We start from the raw sequence: 18,565 nt of genomic DNA on the forward strand, positions 1-18,565 counted from the left end.
ACAGGGCTGCTCCCAGCCAGGCAGCTCCCAGCCTGTGCCATGGCCAGGGCAGTGCCCTGCAGGGGCACACACTGCCATGTGTTCCTCTGCCATTGCAGGAGGTTCCTGCCAAGACGGGCTCTCCTCCTCCCTGAAGCTTTCCCTGAGCACAGAGGCCTGAGAGACCTTTCCAGTGAAGACTCAGGCAGAGAAGCCATGGAGTCCCTCAGCCCCACAGCACTGTCTGCTGGAATTAAATCTCCTTCCCCATCCCACAGCAGCCCTGCATTTCCCTCCTTCAGCCTTGGTCTCCAGCACAGCCATGGAGGCTCTTTTGGCTCTTGACTTTTCCTGCAGCCACCAACTCCAGGGGAGCTTTGCCTTCCCCACAGTCCCACATGCACAGCACAGGCCATGCCCAGGAATTCCTTGTCTGTGCCTGGCCTTGCTGTCAACCCCTGTCAGAAATTCCATGGTCCCTTTGTGCCCCACTGCCCCACAGCTGGTCCCACAGCCCCCTGTGAAGCCCCATCCCAGGGCTGGAGCATCCAGGGTGGGGAATGGCCCCTCTGATGGGATGCCCAGGGCAGTCCTTGGCCTTGGTCACAAAAGACTGGGTGGCTAATTAGCTGGGATAAAATTAATAGTTACTTTTTTTTTTTGATAACAGAAAAGTAAGAATGGGGGAAAAAAGGAAAACTGTATAAGAGGATAGACTTGGTCTCTCATGAAATGCACTGGGTGTCACTGCCAGAGCAAAGCAGGCAGTCTCTTCCTGCTGAAAAGCATCCAGTCATCATTTTCCTCACAGCATCCTTCAGCTCCTGGTTCCTCAGGCTGTAGATGAGGGGATTCACTGCTGGAGGCACCACCGAGTACAGAACTGCCACCACCAGATCCAGGGATGGGGAGGACATGGAGGGAGGCTTCAGGCAAGCAAATGTGCCAGTGGTGATAAAGAGGGAGACCACGGCCAGGTGAGGGACGCACGTGGAAAAGGCTTTGTGCCGTCCCTGCTCAGAGGGGATCCTCAGCACAGCCCTGAAGATCTGCACATACGAGAAAACCATGAAAACAAAACAACCAAAAAATAAAGAGACACTAAGCACAAGAAGCCCAATTTCCCTGAGGTAGGAGTGTGAGCAGGAGAGCTTGAGGATCTGAGGCACTTCACAGAAGAACTGGCCCAGGGCATTGCCCTGGCACAGGGACAGGGAAAATGTATTGGCTGTGTGCAGCAGAGCATTGAGAAAGCCACTGGCCCAGGCAGCTGCTGCCATGTGGGCACAAGCTCTGCTGCCCAGGAGGGTCCCGTAGTGCAGGGGTTTGCAGATGGCAACGTAGCGGTCGTAGCACATGATGGTGAGCAGGGAAAACTCTGCTGAGATGAAGAAGACAAAGAAAAAGAGCTGTGCAGCACATCCCATGTAGGAGATGGTTGTGGTGTCCCAGAGGGAGTTGTGCATGGCTTTGGGGACAGTGGTGAGGCTGGAGCCCAGGTCTGTGAGGGACAGGTTGAGCAGGAAGAAGTGCATGGGGGTGTGCAGGTGGTGGTCGCAGGCTACGGCGCTGATGATGAGGCCGTTGCCCAGGAGGGCAGCCAGGGAGATGCCCAGGAAGAGCCACAAATGCAGGAGCTGCAGCTGCCGCGTGTCTGCCAATGGCAGGAGGAGGAACTGGCTGATGGAGCTGCTGTTCGACATGAGCTTCATTTGGCAATGGAGCACTGTCGAAGAAGGAAAAGATAGTGACAATTTAGGACAGATTTCTAAGTACAAAATCAGCCAATATCTCATAGAATTTCCAGCCCACTCCCCCAATTTCAGATTCATTTGGTCTCTCTGGGCTGATTGTGCTGCTCCAGTGAGTTAGTTCAGCCCTGATGCAGTGGGCACACAGAATCTGGCTTGTGAAAGCTCCAGTACTCACAAGGAGTGCCAGGTGTAAGAACATTTCACTCTCTGCTCTTGTGGCAGAAGATTCTGTGCTGCAGAAACAGGTTTAGCTGAACGTAATAGCGAGTTTGTGATAAGCGAGAACGCCACAAAAATAACTGCTAAGAGAAGGTGTTTGCACCCGTTAGCAGCAGGTATTTATTTCTGCACAGGAAGCAAGGCTTCAAAACTTCAAGCAGAGGCTTGCTCACCTGGCAGGTGTCAAAGGAGGCTGTATTATACATTTGAACATAATTGATTACAACATCTCATTGCATATTGATTACAGGTGGGGTCTGGGTAGAGCTGGGGCGGTGTTTTCTTCTGGCTTCAGTTCTGTGGAGGGGTCCTTCTGTTCTTCATCCCCAAAAGGAGGGTCCCAGGTAGTCTTCCTCTCCTTGACCCAGCTTGGTTCCTTTCATAGGTGACCCAGCCAAAACTAGTAGAAAATTCTTGGCTAGCTACCATTTTGCTCTATTCAACTGTCCACCATTACCTGATTAATTCGGCTCCAGGCTACAGTACAGAGAACTGAACAACAATCATGTCCTAAGAAAGAGAACAGAACATGCTTGGTAGTAAGGCTGGAGCAAACAGGTCTGGAACTTATGGAGGGGGTTTGGTTATTGGCCCTTGTTCCTTCTTGGTTTCTTTGAGGTTTTTGTTCTAGTTGTTTGATTTGTTTTTTTTTTCTATTGCCATATCAATCAAGTGGTATTATTAAGTCTCGAAATTCTAATTTTTGGTGAATGAAAGTGTGAACATCCTTAGGACGGGACAGATAATAGTGCTCAGCTCTCAGTGTTTTAGTTCATAGTCAGCACAGATAGATACAGTGTTGAATGCTCTGTTTCCCATCTGCTCTGCACTTCCATTTGTGGTGCCTCAGAGCTGATTAAAGAGAAAAATATCTTTGCAGGTTCTGGTGACAATGTCAGAGCAACCCTGAGGAGGCTGGAAAAGGGACACTGATGGTGCCTGTAGGGCACAGTGTGGTGATTTCTCATATTGCCTGTTTTCTTCAGTTCTCATTGTAGAAGATGGAGAATTTTTGTGCCTGCTGCTGGACTGAGAAATTAATTTCTGTGTCCAATTGCCTACCTGGGCAAGCCAGAGCAGAAGACATAAAGAGCAGTATCAATTCCAGTCATGTGTCACAAAACCTTCTGTGCTTCTTTAAAACTCCATTCTTGAATGTCCTGTTGTGATTTGGAGCTGTGAGCAGCTGGCCACCTTCAACACCCTGAGAGTGGAAGGATCCTGCCATCACCTATCATGGTTTGTTCCTTCTGCCCCAGCCCTGTGAGCAGCTCCCCAGGCTGGCTGAGAGCTGACCCTGGCAGGCAGCAGAGTCCCTGCCCCAGCACAGCGCCCTGGGCTGCAGGACCCTGCTCTGCCCCACAGCCCTGGGCACCCCTGGCTGCACCCCCCGGCTCCACAGCTATTCCAAAGTGTCCACCAACAGCACCCTCCTCACACATCCCATCAGCTGGGGCTGGGCCAGCTTTAGGAGATGCCTCCAGGAGCTGCCCCTGCATTGCCCTGCACCCAACACACTCACCGTGTCCAGCACTGCAAAGATTTCTCCTCCATGAGCTCTCAGTCATCCTCCCAATGCTGAGCCCCTTTAAGTTCTGTCTGTGCCCTGCTGGTGTCCCTGAGCTGCCCTGGCAGTGCCCTGAGCCCTGCTGGGCTGTGCACAGGAGCTGCTCCTGGGCAGAGCTGTCTCTCTGCAGCGCTGCCTGCTTGCCAGGAGCTCCCTGTGTGCCAGGAGCCCGGCCCAGCTCAGCAGCACAGCAACAGCCCAGGGCATTTAATGGCCCTCTGGGGGATTTGTGTTGTTTACATTAAACTCAGTCCATTAGACTAAGTTCAAACAACTTCTCAAGAACTCAAATTGACAATTAAACACTGAAGTTTCTTGTAGTGCTAATGGGTCCCATTGAGGAACAGGACTGAGAAAGTGTCCCCAGATTCCAGTTAGAGCAGAAAACTGGAAGGAGTGATGGCAAGGATAGACAAGGAACGGGAAAGATGACTCTCATGGTTAATAAAACTGGCTGTGTTTCAGAATTCAAAGGGCTTAAGGCCTGAACCCCAGGACCTGGGAAGGGAGATCTTGGCCCTCCCTCATTCCTCCAGGCCCTTCCTGAGGCACTGGGATGTGGGATGTGCAATGCCATGGGCAGGAGGATGGGGTGGCACCTCCCAGGCTGCTGAGCAGGGACAAGGAGGCAATGAGGCCCCAGGGCTGCAAGGCTCACTTGTCTCCTCATGCCATCAGGGGCACACACAGCAGCCATGGCCAAAGGCCTACACAAGTTGGCTCTCTTGGGGCCTTCCAGCTTCTGCACATCCCTGTCTCCTCTCCAGCCCAGGCTGTCCTACGGTGTCCATGCCCTGCCCCTTTCCCTGCAGGCTGTCGGCATCCCCCGGCTGCCCCACCTCGCTGGCCCCTTCCTGCACTGACATCTCTCCCTCCTCCCTGGCTCTGCCTTGGCACACAAAGCCTTGGACTGATCCAGACTCCTTCAGGGGAATGTGTTGCACCACAGCACTGCCCTTGGGCAGAAATTCCTTTCTCCTTGTGTGCAGTCTGGACCTCCCCAGTTGCCCTTGAAGTCCTCTCAAGTTTCTCCTGTTCCTTCTGAAATCTCGACACCACTTGTCCCAGAGCTTGTGCTTGAGGTCTTCAAACCCCTTTCTGGTCTCTCTCCAAGATGTTTAGCCATGAAAATGTTGTGCTCTTAGTGCAGGAGAAACAGAGTGACACTTTTTGCCAAGGGTTGTATTGGCAGAACGAGGCACAGGAACTGGAACTCAATGAGGTCATGCCGTGAGTGCCCCCCACAAAGCAGGACTCTGAGCCAAGTCAATGTGGGATAAGAAAAAAAGGTACATTCTTTAATGTCCAGGCTTAGGCATTTTAGGAATACATGATGACATCTTCGTGCACCCTCTCCTCAGAACACTGATTTCCATGGTTTTTATAATATTGCCCACCCAACCCTCAGTTTACACATCTCTCAGTCCAGCCCCAATCCCACCCCTGTGCCATCTCCCAGGATTTTGGGGCTGGGGTCAGTGGGACCCTCTGTCTTCATTCGCTTCTTCCTCGGGCTTTGGAGTTTTTCCAGTGTTCTTAGACTCAAGGGTGTTGGTTTATGTTTGGTCTTGTTCTGCAGGCCTTTCTGATAGTCTGCACCTCTTGCATCTTGAAGAGAGCCTAAAGAGCTAAAAGAATTTGAGCTACGAGTCTGTGGTAGGGGTTAGGATGTATAAACAATGAACTTAAGCTGTTACAAATATGAACACTACATTTGCTACAGTTACTGTGTTTTAAAATCTATAAAAGTGAAGAATCAGAAACCACTTCGGCATCAGAGTGGAGATTTGCACTGGATTTAAGGAAGAAATATTTTGTGCTGAGGGTGGCAGGAACCTGGGCCAGCTTACAAAGTGGAAACCCCATCTGTGAAGCTCTCCAAGGGTGGGATTTTTGTGCAGTCTGAACTTGTGGAAGGTGTCCCTGGCTAATGGAAGTGGACTTGGACTAGTGGTTGTTTTAGCTCTCTTCCAGCCCAAACAGTTTTATTATTCTTTTATTCCTATGTCCCCAGTTCCTTCTCCACAGGGCTGCAAATACCTACATGCACCATGCTGGCATTTTAATGTGACCTAATCCCCAATATTTTGTGAAAATGGAAAAATTGGCATTTTAGGGTTATGAGGTTCTATGTTTTTGGAGGAACCTTTCAAAACTCAAAAGTTTCAAAGAAACCAATTGAGATTTCCAACATCTCTGCATGAAAGGCTCCCCAAGTGATCAGTGATAGCCCCCCAGGATGGCCTTGCAGCTGAGGCTGGGGGTTTTCTCACTCAGGTACTGAGAGTCAGGATGGGCAGCCAGAATGTGCATTTGGGGACAGTGCAAGACTTGTCATGGGAAGTCTAGGAAAAGATCAAAGTGATTTGTGAAGGAACAGGTGTGAGTAAAGAGAGAGAAAAGGGGATGGAAGGAGCTGATCATGTGCAAACAGGTGACTGGTCAGTGACCGTCCCTGGCCATGCCCTGCAACTGACCTAATTGCCTGTCCCATTTTCTTAATCCCTCCATTCCCAAGAAATCTCTGGGACAAAAGAACACTGTGTTCTGGGAACAGACGGTGGTTCAAGTTTCACTGGAGTTGGAACCACAAATCACCAGGTCTTGTGTCCTTTTCGTGCCCAGACACTGGTGAGACTGGTGTGTGTGCCTGTGGATATTCCTTCCCTGGAAGACGAGGAAGAAACAGGCAGAAGTTTAGGTTTAGTTCACACTGTTCTAACCTGGTTCTGTTAGTCTGCATTGAGTTCCAAGCTTCCCGGGAGGCTCCGTCCCTGTGTTGCCATGGTGACATCAAGGGATCCTGCCCGGTCCCCACCAAGTCCGGGACTGCCCCCGATGGGGGGGCTCCCCCTGCCCTCGTGTTCGGGTGGGGGTGGCTGGTGGTGGTGGCGCCCCGGGGGGAGCCACCGGCCCCGGGATCGGCTGAGGTGTAGCGATAGCAGCGCCACACAGGGCCGCGGCAGATAAAAGCCGCGTAAAAGCTGGCATGGATGGCGCTGGCCCCGGTGGGGTTTGTGTGGGTTACGGACCCCCCAGGGCCCCCAGCGCTGGGCTGTGAAGTGTGGCACGGGCCCTGCTGGACCGGTGCTGGCTCTGGGGACCCAACAATGGGCTGCGACGGGTCCCAGCCAGACAGAGACGCACGGCCGGCCGGCAGAGCCGGGTTGCACCCACCATGACCTCGCTACCGCCACGCGGTTTCACCTTCTCCACCAGTTTGGAACCCCCGTCCCGGAGTCAACCCCCAAGGGACTTGTTATTGGTTGTATTAAGTTATTGACTCTTGCATTGTCAAACCTCTTTCAAGTTTACACCCCTTTTGCCAAGCCACTCCCTCATCCTTGTCCTTATGCCTAGTCCCAAACCGAAAGAAAAGGCTTTTGGCAATTTTCCACCACTCCTCGTGTGCGTCTGGATTATTTCCCGGGAGCCGCTTCCCGATTCGGATCCCGAGACCCCTGTAGTACCACAGGATTTCTGTCCCTCCTTCCACAGGTAATATACTCTCTTTTTCCCGCTGAGTTCCAAACTAAGTTCTCTGTTTAATAAAGCCCCCTCATTTCTTTTAGGGTACATGGGGACACAGCCTGTTCCTGGAGCTTAATATTGCCTTCTTAAAGCAGGTCCAGCCTTCCTGGACTCCTCTGTTCTTTAGGACTGACTCCCAAGGGATTCCATCAATCAATCTCCCAGGCAGGCCACAGTCTGCCCACCATCAGTGCCAGCTGTCAGTTCTGCTGCCCCCTCCTTCCTCACCCAAATGGAAAATGCTGCCATTCAGTGTCTCTGTGCCCAAGATGGCCCCAACCACCACATCCCCCACCAGTCAGAGAATCACAGAATGATTTGTGTTGGGAGGAACCTTAAAGAACAGCTCATTCCGACCTCCATCATGGACAGGGATAGCTTTCACTAGACCAAGTTGTTCAGAGCCCCATCCAACATGACCTTGAACAACTTCCAGGGATGGTGCAGCCAGAACTTCTCTGAGCAACCTGTGCCAGGGCCTCACCACACTCACCATAAAGAATTTCTTCCTAATATCTCATGTAACCCTTTCCTCTATCAGGGTGAAGACATTCCCCCTTGTCCTGTCACTCCAGACCTGTGTAAATAGTCTCTTTCTAACTTCCTTGTTGGTTCCCTTAAGTCCTGGAAGGCCACAATTAGGTCACCCCAAAGGTCTTCCGTTCTCCAGGCTGTACAATCCCAATTCTCTCAGCCTTCCCTCATGGCAGAGCTGCTCCATCCCTCTGATCATCTTGGTGCCTCCTCTGGACTTGCTCCAACAGCTCCATGTCCTTGCTGTGCTGGGACCCCAGAGCTGGAGGCAGCTCTGCAGGTGGGGCAACATCCAACCAGGTGTGTTCCAGCAAGGACAGTGTGGAACCCCATGAAAACACCACAGAACCTGCTGGAACCAAGGGGCCCATCTGACATGTGGGGTCTCATGGAATCAAAGGAACCCTGAGAAACTGTGGAACCTCGTTGAATCAAGGGGTAATTGTGACACTTCAGCGTCAAATGGTCCTTGTCAAACTGCAGGGTGTCATGGAACCAAAGGAATTCTGGAGCACCACAGACCTCATGGATCCAAGGGGCCCCTGACACACTGCAGATACCTACGGAGCACAAGGAACCTGAGGACAACATGAAATACCATAGAAGCAAAAGGCCATTGTGACACTGCAGGGAGTTATGGAGCTGAAAAGGAAACCTCATTACCAGCACAGGCTCCTCATGGGCTCACTGGAGATCATTGGAGGCCATGATTGCACAAACCTCTCAAAAACTCACTATCAAAAGGAAAGCCCAACTAGCCCTAAAAAACTGAAGCACTTTGAGGAACTAATGAGCTCCACTGAGTGTCATTACTGACAAAGCCTCTCAGGGGACTAATTAAAGCAGATAATTGGAGGCTATGATTCCATAAATCTCTCATGGACTTAGTGTCAAAAAGAATACTTTAATAAACCTTGAGTATCTTGAAGCATTAATGAGCCCCACTGAGTGTGGTTATTGACAAAAGAATCTCAAGGGATTCTCTACAGCAGGTCACAGGAAGCCATAATTGCACAAACCTTTCAGAGACACAAAGTCAAAAGCAAAACTCAAAGCAGTTTGAAAAACCTGCAGGCCCTTGAAACATTAAGGAGCCCCCCGCCATGGGCCATTCCTGACAAAGCCTCCTCAGGGACTCCTTCCAGCAGATCCCTGGAGGCCACGATTGCAGGGAGGTAAAGGCTCTGTGCAGGCAGCTCAGATGCTGACAAAAGCCTGGCTTGGATGAAGATTCCTTCCTTCCTTTTCAGACTTTCTCCAGGTTTAGGAAATGCTGTCAGTGAGACTGGCACCCCAGAACAAGGGCTCTGGCAGATTGCTGGGAGCAAAGACAGCCTGCCCTGGGCTCCACTCATGAGCTTGGCAGCACTGAGACACCTGAGAGTTAAAAATAGTAGGCTGTATCTTTGAGAACATTTGGCAACAAGCAGGGATTTCTGGTATGTGGATAACCTGCATGGAAATGTTTGCTTTGAGTTAAAGCATTACATTAAAATAAATGTGAGTATCTCAATGTCTTGGGTTACAATGAGAATATTTATTTTTTCTGTATATTTGTATCATTCAGTTGGTAGTTTAGAAAACAGTCATGTGGTGAGTTTACTCTCATGTGAAGTCTGATTTTATATTGTAATTTTTGAATCACATCTCAATGAGACAGATAAAACTCACAGGAAAATGGCACAAGTACTATGGGAAAATAAGCAAAGTATTAGGACCATGTGTTTGTGTGAATTCAGGTTTTTCTCTTGAAGAAATGCCCTGTGCTAATTGGACACTTTATTGCATGTTCTCTGACCTGCTTCTCATCAGTAATACCTCAGAGTTTAAGAAGACTTCTCCAAGGGTGTTGCTGCTGGCTGAGAGATGCAGCAGCATCCTCAGTCCTCACCTGGGAGAGGATATTCCCTCCCCAGGCCAAACTGAGTTTCTGAAACACCTCTCAGCTGAGTTGTCACTTCTTTAGAAGAAACCTGTGATGGAGGTGCTGCCTTGTAGCTCACACCCTGTCTGTGTGCCCTGCAGGGAGTCTCTGTGCTCTGGGAGGGTGGGGAATGCAAAGGAAAGGCTCAGCTCCCCAGGCAGCAAGAACATTGCTCTGCCTCTGTGGGGGCTTGCACGGGTCTGCAAAGTGTTGCAGGGCTGGGATCAGAGGGAATGAATCTCTGGCTGGACTTGTAAGGGGTCAGGAATCCAAGTGACAGAGAAAGAAGGTAAGGAATGTTGAACTATCTGTGATTCATCCAGAAATTATAAAAGCCTGACCTGCACAGGAAAATTGGATATTGTGGGGAAATCACCCACTTTGAAGCATTTCTTCCCTAAATGACTTGAAAACTGCATTGCTGAAAAGGGGCATTGCTTGCACCAACCTGTGTCTTAACACCGTGAAAACTTTTTATTTAGACATAAACTGTTGCTTATCTGTCTTGCTAAAATGCCCTGGGGATGCATCAGAGTCACCGGATTCACTGGAAGAGAGATGCCCCTCCCCAGGTAAAAGGGAAGGTTTCAGATCTACAACAATCTCCAAAATCTTTGTGGTCTGACAGAGCACCAGGGGGTGAGCTCTTACATGTGAGGAGAGCTGGGATTAATCTCTCTGCCTAAGGTCTAAGAACTGAGTCATGACTTGCCTTGCAGTGTTAGGATTGCCTCTCCTCCCCGAGCCTTGCCTTGCTTTGTCTTCCCCGTTTTCATCACTTTCCTGCTTTTTCACCCTGTTTCTACTCAATGTTCTAACATTAAATGCATCTCAAAAGATCTGGACAAGGAATGTAAACAAGATGGTTTTGCAAGGGGCTGGAATTTATCCATTTCCTTCCTTTTCCCTTTTATCCCCAGGCATCCTATTTAATAAAATCACCTCTGAAAAAGCAAGGCAAGATTCTCTTCTCTCTGTGGCAACGCCGGGTCCTGCAGGCTCAGGGATTCTGTTCCTCCCTCCCTCTGCAATCCTCCCTGCAGCAAACAGCCCTGTTAGATTTCCAGCTCTCCTGCAGCCACCTGTGTGTGGTGTTTGGAGTCTTTCTCTGGCCTTCAGGTGCGTGTGGTGGCAGAGGGGCCACCAGCACCCTCTGAGAGCTGCTGCTTGGATTGCTCTGCAGAGGGAAAATGTCCCAAAGGAGAGGCTTAGAGAACCACACCGTTGGATCTGGATTCGTTCTTCTGGCATTTTGTGACCACTCCAGCCTGCAGGGCCTGTGCTTCACTGTGCTCCTGGTCATCTACCTGGTGGTGCTGGCAGGGAACAGCCTGATTGCCCTCATCACAGTGCTGGACTGCAGCCTGCACAGCCCCATGTACTTCTTCCTGAGGAACTTGTCCTTCCTGGAGATCTGCTACACCTCAGTCACGCTGCCAAAAATGCTGGTGAGTGTCCTGAGGGCAGATGGCAGGATCTCCTTCCTTGGCTGTGCTGCCCAGCTGTATTTCCTGGTCCTGTTGGGCAGCACCGAGTGCCTTCTCCTGGCTGCCATGGCCTACGACCGCTACGTGGCCATCTGCCACCCCCTGCACTACCCCCTGGCCATGAGCAGGGGGCTCTGCACCAGGCTGGTGCTGGGCTCCTGGGGGGCTGTCACACCAGTACAGGTAGGGCAGACCTACCAGCTGTTCACTTTGCCCTTCTGTGCCTCCCACGACCTTCGTCACTTCTTCTGTGACGTCCCTCCACTGCTGGACCTGGCCTGTGCAGACACATTCTGGAACCAAGTGGTGCTGCACACCATCATCCTGGGGTTTGCAGTTCTTCCCCTCTGCCTAATAGTTCTGTCTTACATTCAAATTATCAGGGCAATTCTGAAAATCCCCTCAGTTCTGGGCAGGCACAAAGCCTTTTCCACCTGCTCCTCACACCTCATGGTGCTGACACTCTTCTATGGCTCAGCCACAGTCATCTACTTAAAGGGACACTCCAGGGATTCCGGAGATCCTGACAAATACTTTGCCTTGTTTTACACAATTGTGACTCCCATGTTTAACCCTCTCATCTACAGCCTGAGGAATAAGGAAGTGAGAATTGCCCTGAAGAAACTCCTGTGGACAAAGTGATCCCACAGTGGATCCCAAACACAACAACTCTGTCAAGCTGTGTCTGACCAATGTCATGTGAGGTAGAAATAGTGCAATTGTGGCCAGTCATCAATGAGCCCCAGAGGGTGAGACAACCCATGAGGAGGTGACTCCTCTTGGATTTGAGCAATCACTTCCTAGACCTCATGGACTATGGGCAGTGTCCCTGCATGGAATCAGCTTCAAATCCTAAAAGATATGAAGGGCAACTTCCCCTGCTGTGATGTCTTGCACTGAGATCTGTAAAGCTGGACTAATTTATAAAGAATAAAAAAATAATAATTTAAAAACCCATCAAGGGAAAAATTCAGCACTGGAATAGCATCCCAGACACCTGTGGAGTTTCCATTATTCAAGGTTGAGCAATGTCAGCCAGTACCTGAGCACTGCACAGTCACTCACTCCCTTCTCATCAGTGGGATGGGGGGGAGAGTCAGAAGGGTAAAAGTAACAAAACTTCTGGGTTGAGTTAAAGTCATGCACACATGCAGAGCAAAACCAGGAATTCATTCCCTGCTTCCCATGGCTGGGCAGGTGTTCAGCCATCTCCAGGAGGGTAGGGCCCCATCCTGTGAAAGGGTGACTTGGAAAGACAAACACCATCACTCCAAACTTCCTCCCACTTGACATACCGAGTGTGATGTCATATGGTCTGGGGCACCCCTGGGCTGGGAATGTGGAAATTGGAAATTAGGAATTTGGGAATGTGGAGAAGTCGCATGGGGGTTTCCCTCCCGCTCCTCACCATCCCAGACTTCCCAAAGCCAGAATCAGGATGAAATTTCATCCCTCATCTCTGCCATCATCATCATCATCCTCATCGGATTCGGTGTCTGGAAGCTCCAAACTGGGAACACGTAGGATGGGGGTCAGGAAGGGACATGGATCACCCAGCAGCATCCCAGGGATCTCCCACTACATTTGCTGATCCCTCTTTATTTCCACAGGGAAGAGAGAGAGTAATGGATACAACACAGTTCCAGTGGCACACCTGGCTCTGGATCCTCTCCATGTGGATCCTGGGATGGATCCAGGGGTCTCCAGGCTGCCAAAGAGCCATGAGGTCCCACACTGTCCCAGGGGCTCCCTTGTGACCTCCCAGGGGTCTCTGGGGGTGACAAAGAGCCGTATGGTCAGAGGCTGTCACAGCAGTTCCATGGTGACATCCCAGGGGACTTTGGGCTGCTCCAGCACCAACCTGTCTCAGGCACTCACAGGGCCTCCAAGGGACATTCCAAGGGTCTCCAGGCTGCCAAAGGACAGAGCGGTCACAGACAGTCACAGGATTCCTGTCACAGGCACAGTGGGAGCTGCAGGCATAGTCTCTTAGAAAAGGTCCCGTTCAGTCACATGATGCAGAAAGGACCCCCAACACCACCAGAGACCCCGAGTGCCTCTCAGCACCCCCTGGGTTTCTAAAGTCCTTCTCCCAGAGGAGCCTGGAAGTGGCTGGATCCAATCCCAGCCCCAGACTTTGTCAATAGTTTCTGTGTAAAGGATTATACAGGTGAGACTGAACCTTTGTACAACTTTGTCCTGCCCAATCAAGGATGGAACACCAGATAAACTTATAGAAATGTATATGATTTACTATGGTAATGATTAGACAAAAAGATCTGACTCAGATTTATTCACTAGACAGCACAGAAGCTGTAGGAACTATTATCATACACTGCACTAGGAAGCAATATTGAAACACTTGGATTGAAGCAAACCCAATCATTAAGCAGAGAGTGATGTCACTCACCAAGACCAACGACCCTGGACAAAGCTCTTTGGCTCAGCCTCGAGGAGTGACCCCGAGGGGCATCCCCGCTCCAGGCAGGAACCTCCACACACCCCCCAAGAAGGGATATGTCAGAAGACCCAATCTCTAAAATTTAGGCCTGGGCTTTTATAGTAGAAAGCGGTGGCCTGTCAGTCAGGTGTGTCCAGGCTGTGCCAGCTCAACAGCTTTGGAGTTCTCAGGGGTGGAACTTGTTTGTTCCTTTATCCAAGGATTTCCCAGCTCTGACACATCTTCCCCTTCCTCTCAGGATGTTTCACTTTGGAGTGTTGGTTGACTCAGGCCACTCTCAGCTTTGTTCAACCCCAAAAGCAGGGTGACCCCCTTCATTTCCCACTGGGGGCTTTGCAAACTGGGCCTTGTAGTAGTTATTTTCCCCCATTCCAGGCAGACTATCCTGCTACAGGACCCCCAAGATGCCCCTGCCCAGTTACCCACCTCTCCTTTCCCCACTATACCACTCCTTTCCCATTGTCCCAACAATCCTAAATTCCCCACACAGCTCAGGTTGGGGGTGTCCACCCCTGCTTGGTTTTGGGGTCTAAGCCCATTTCTGCTCAGTTTGGGGGTCCAAAGCCTTCCTTTTCCTCCCTCTCCCCTCCTTTTCCTGTAAGACTTCAAACCCCTCCTCCCTCAGAGTGTGGTTTACAGCTGTCCCCCTCCCACTAAATTTGGGTGTCCCAACCCCCCTTTTCAATTGTCCCCCCAATCCCCAACCTCCTTCCCCCATTCCTGGTTTTGGGGGTTCCCACTCCCTTTGCAGCCCCACACCCAGTTTTTGCCCCCTTTTCCCCCCAGTTTCCACTGCCCTACCCACCCTTTCCCCACCCCCTTTACCAAGAGCTCCTCACTCTCAACCAGGGGGGCTTCCAGCACCACCAGTGCCAGCAAGATGGCCCCAGCTCCTCCCAGTCCCAGCATCAGGCTTTAAAATCAATATATATTGGTGATAAGTAAAGTGTTATCCTTAAATCACACTTGGCCAGCATTTATCAAAGTTGTCTTAAGGTATTTTTGTGGGAAGAACTTGTGAAAAGTACCAGAACTTCAAGTTTTGATAAATAAACTCTGATCTGCCTCAGTGAACAAAGCCTGGAAGAGAGAGATGGGTGGTTGAGGTTGGACATCTGGAATGCAGAACATACAGACCACAGGGACATGATAAAAGAAGAGGCTACGAAAGACACAGTATTTATTTTGAAAAGTCCCTACCCAAGAAAAAAGATACTGAAAACACTAAAAAATAATATAGAAAGCAAGAAATCGATAACCAACAGAGGAGAGACTACTAATTAATGAAAGGGAATTATGCAATTTAGAACCAATGAACATTTGATTTATTTGTTTGCTGAAAAATGTATAAATAGGTGAAAAAGTCTTCTCTCGGTGTCTCTGTGGAAGCTGCAATTTTGTCAGTCAAACCCAGAATAAGGAACGTCTGACTCTTCAACACTGAAAAGATGGTGTTGAGGGTTTATTGCCCCAATGGTTTCCAAGGATTTCAGTAACATTATAAAGGCAGAGTATGGGAGAGGTGGTGCTGGCCATGGGGTCAGCTGTCAGCAAGATAAATGTTTATTTAGTATTTCTATCTGCACAGGAACACGTGTGGTGGAACCAGACCCCAGTGTCTCCACTTTTCAGGGGATGGAATGCTGATGGTTCATGGCTCCAACATTATCCAGTTGCAAAAGCAGTGGGTGCTTTGCTGCCCATGGGCAAAAGAACCACCCAGGAGCAGAGGGAGGCACACCCAGCCCTGGAGGGGACAGGCTGGGCTTGGAGCCAGGGAAGGGAAGGGTTATTTTTATGCTTTTATGTCACTACAGACAGGAAACAAAACTGCTCCAAACCTACTTTACATGCAAACAAAACTGTTCTAAACCCTACATATACATAGATATTGATAAAGTAAATGTAATCTACTCCAAAGGTTGGGTTAACAAGAACCTGGGTCAGCCTCACCTTCAGGGGGGTCTGGACAGGTGCTGTACAAGGGGGAAGCTTCTGACAACCGCTCACAGAACCCATCCCTGGAGTCCCCCCCACTACAAAATCTGGCCGCACAAACGCAGTGCACTGCCCAGCATGGATCACCTGGAACGTGGGTCACCAGGTCTCTGCTAAACAGGCCTCATCAAGAATGTTGGTCATCAACTCTTTACCCAACTTGTGTCGCCAAGTCTGTGACCAACATGGGTCACTGTGGATCATCCAAGGTGGGTCGTCCAATGGATGATGGAGTTGGAGCAGCGGATGAAGACGTTCCTGCAGTTGGGGCACTTGTAGGTCTTCCTTTACCGGTGGGTCCGTTGGTGTTGAGTCAAGTTACTTCTAAAGTTGAAGCTCTTCCCACACTGCCCACACTCATATGGCCTCTCCCCGGTGTGGATACGCCGGTGGATGGTGAGGGTGAAGTTTCGGTTGAAGCTCTTCCCGCAGTCGGTGCAGCAGAAGGGCCTCTCCTCTGTGTGTGTGCGCTGATGCCTGAGGAGAGTTGAGCTCCTCTGATAACTCTTCCCACACTCCTCACACTTGTAGGGTCGCTCCTCTGTGTGTGTCTGCTGATGTTTGAGGAGATCTGATCTGCTCATAAACATCTTCCCACACTCCCTACACTTGTATGGTCTCTCCCCGGTGTGTTTGCGCCGGTGGTTGATGAGGGTGTCGTTGCGGCTGAAGCTCTTCCCGCAGTCCGTGCAGCGGAAGGGCCTCTCCCCGGTGTGCGTGCGCTGATGTGTGAGGAGATGCGAGCTGGTCTGAAACAGCATCCCACACTCTGAACACTCGTAGGGACGTTCCCCGGTGTGGATCATCTGATGGCGAATCAGGCTGTAGCTCTGGCTGAAGCTCTTCCCACATTCCAAGCACTTGTAGCGCTTCTCCTTTGTGTGAAGCTGCTGCTGCATCACCGGATCGGAGCTCTGGCTCAAGCTCTGACTGCCCTCCCAGGAGATGGAGGGTTTCTCCTCTTTAGAGCACCCTGTCCTGAGTTTGGAGCTCCTCCTCCTATGGGATCTCCATGGATTTTCCTCCCCAGTCACTTCCTGTGCTGTGGAGCCACTCAAATCGACCTCTGCCAGCAGGTTCTGCCGGGGGGATTTGTCCTCCGTGCTCTCCGTGCTCAGCTCAGGGCCTGGGGCAGGAAGGAACAAGGACACTCAGGGAATTTGCCTCTGGCCCACAGGGAAGGCCAAGGACATCCCCCCAAACCCGGCCCCGGCAGGACGGCGTCGGCAGCGGGGTTGTCCTGCAGCCGGGGCCATGCTGGGCTGGAAGATGCAGCACAAGGGAGGGGCAAAGGGGCACTGACTTCCTCCTCACCTGCCTGGGGGTCCCGTGGCATCTTCCTCTTCCTCGCAGCCTCCTCCTCCATCCTGACAAGCTTTGGGAAGGAGAAATCCTGGTTTGGGGAAAAACAAGGTGTGAGTGCCTTGGGTTGGGGGTTCCTCCTCCCAAAGACCATCTCTAGAACTTAACAAGCTTCTTGTGTCCATAAAAATCTCCAAAATTCCAAGATTCAGCCAAGAAAATACTGAAAGGAACTCCTCCTCTCTGGCCTCTCCATTTTGGGGTTCTGGGGGTACCCCCTGTCCTGGCTGCTTGGGGTCTCCTGTCTGTTCAGTGTCCTCCCTCTCCAGGCTGCCGGGGCTCCAGAAACCCCTGCCCGGCCATTCTCAGGTTTCCTGTCCCCACACCTCTTAATTCTGACTCCAGGAACACCCTGACCCCCCTTTCCCACCCATCCCACACTTCCTTTTCCTTTAACCTGCCATCCCCTGGACCCACCAACTACCTCTCCCCACCCCAGTCCTGCCTGTCCTTCACCTTGGCACCCTCCTGATCGCCCACTCCCAGGCACTGGGATCCCCCTGCACCCCCTTATCCTGCACCAATATTCCCCTGCATACCCTTGCCTGGCCATTCCACCTCTTCCAGGTCCCACACCTCCTGTTTTGTTTTGGTTTTTTTCACTCTGGGTCCCCTGGAACCCCCACTCCTGAATTTCCCAGACCACAGACTCCCCCTTTTTGGAACACTGGGGGTCCACTTGAATCAGTTTCTCTGGATACTCTGGATCTCTCTACCCCATGATTCCCCTTTCCCTGACCCCTGGACCCCCCTTTCCTGGGCACAGAGTCCCCCTGGACCCTCCATTTCCCTTCTCCAAGCTGCTATATCCCCCCTTCCTTGGACCTGTGGCCCCCTGAAAACCCCCTTCCCCAGCTCTGTGTCCCCCCTACACAACAAAAGATTCAGCCCCAAAAAAGCCTCCCAGAAGTTCCTGCTCTCTGATCTCTCCACTTTGGGCTTTCGGGGGTCCCCCCTAACGGGCTTGCTGGGGGTCCTACAGGTATTGGGGGTCCCCCCTCTCCAGGCTCCCTGTTTTAGTGTCCCAGGGGGGTCTCTGAGCACCCCGAGCAGAGACTCAGGGCAGAAGCCGCCCCTGGGACCCTCGGCATTCCTTGGAGGGGTTTGGAGGGCCCTGGAGTTGTTTTGGGAGGTCTGGGAGGGAGCTTTGGGGGGATCCTGGGATAGTTGGGGTAGGTCTGGAAGCGGTTTGGGGGACCTGGTGCGGTTTGGAGGGACTGGAAGAAAGACTAGGGGGGGTCCTGAAGAGGTTTAGGGATGGTCTGGGTGGGGGTCTGGGAGGAGGTTGAGAGAATTTGGGCAGGTCTGGGTGCCCTAGAAGGGGGTTTGGTGAGTCCTGCGGTGGTTTGAGGGGTCTGGGAGCTGAATTTAGGTGAGTATAAGGGCATTTTAGGGGTCCTGGGCAGTTTAGACGGTCTGGGAGAGGTTTGGGGGGTCTGGGAGGGGTTTAGGAGATCTCTGGGGTGTTTGGGGCGGCCCGGGGTGTTTCAGGGGCTCCACAGAGTTCAGGACGGGATTTGGGGCATCCTGGGGCTCCAGGGCAGTTTGGGGGGTCCCAGGCGGTGGGTTAGGGGGGTCTCAGGGGTATTTTCGGGGGGGATTTGGGGCGTTCTGAGGCGCATCCCGGGGTGGGGGGAGGGGCTTACCCGGCTCCTTCACCGTCACGGCCAACACGGCCCCGGGGGGGGTCACGGGGGGTCTGTTGGGGGTGGTTGGGTCGTGAGGGACCCCCAAAACCCGCCCCGAGGC

General features: G+C 51.6%; 3 protein-coding genes across 3 annotated transcripts in view; 1 reads left to right on the plus strand and 2 right to left on the minus strand.

The window, feature by feature from the left end:
* LOC139673810 (zinc finger protein 850-like) overlaps positions 1–18,565 on the minus strand; it is a 1,066,517-nt gene that overhangs the window by 466,775 nt on the left and 581,177 nt on the right. Inside the window, exons 7-8 of the mRNA XM_071559628.1 lie at positions 15,746–16,329; positions 14,130–14,133 (exon numbers count right to left, since the gene is read on the minus strand). Coding sequence (XP_071415729.1) covers positions 14,130–14,133; positions 15,746–16,329 — 588 coding nt within the window. The remainder of the gene's footprint in view (positions 1–14,129; positions 14,134–15,745; positions 16,330–18,565) is intronic.
* Positions 705–1,691, minus strand: LOC139674289 (olfactory receptor 14J1-like). The gene has a single exon (XM_071560477.1). The coding sequence runs from the start codon at positions 1,689–1,691 to the stop codon at positions 705–707; it is 987 nt and encodes a 328-aa protein (XP_071416578.1).
* Positions 10,699–11,637, plus strand: LOC139674290 (olfactory receptor 10AG1-like). The gene has a single exon (XM_071560478.1). It carries the CDS (start codon positions 10,699–10,701, stop codon positions 11,635–11,637), a length of 939 nt encoding a protein of 312 aa, XP_071416579.1.

The sequence above is a fragment of the Pithys albifrons genome, chromosome 7, assembly GCF_047495875.1.
Source record: "Pithys albifrons albifrons isolate INPA30051 chromosome 7, PitAlb_v1, whole genome shotgun sequence".
NCBI lineage: Eukaryota > Metazoa > Chordata > Aves > Passeriformes > Thamnophilidae > Pithys > Pithys albifrons.

What these genes read in the sequence shown, in the direction of transcription:
- LOC139674289 (XM_071560477.1), bottom strand. Translation starts at nt 1,691, where the DNA reads ATGAAGCTCATGTCGAACAGCAGCTCCATCAGCCAGTTCCTCCTCCTG.
- LOC139674290 (XM_071560478.1), top strand. Translation starts at nt 10,699, where the DNA reads ATGTCCCAAAGGAGAGGCTTAGAGAACCACACCGTTGGATCTGGATTC.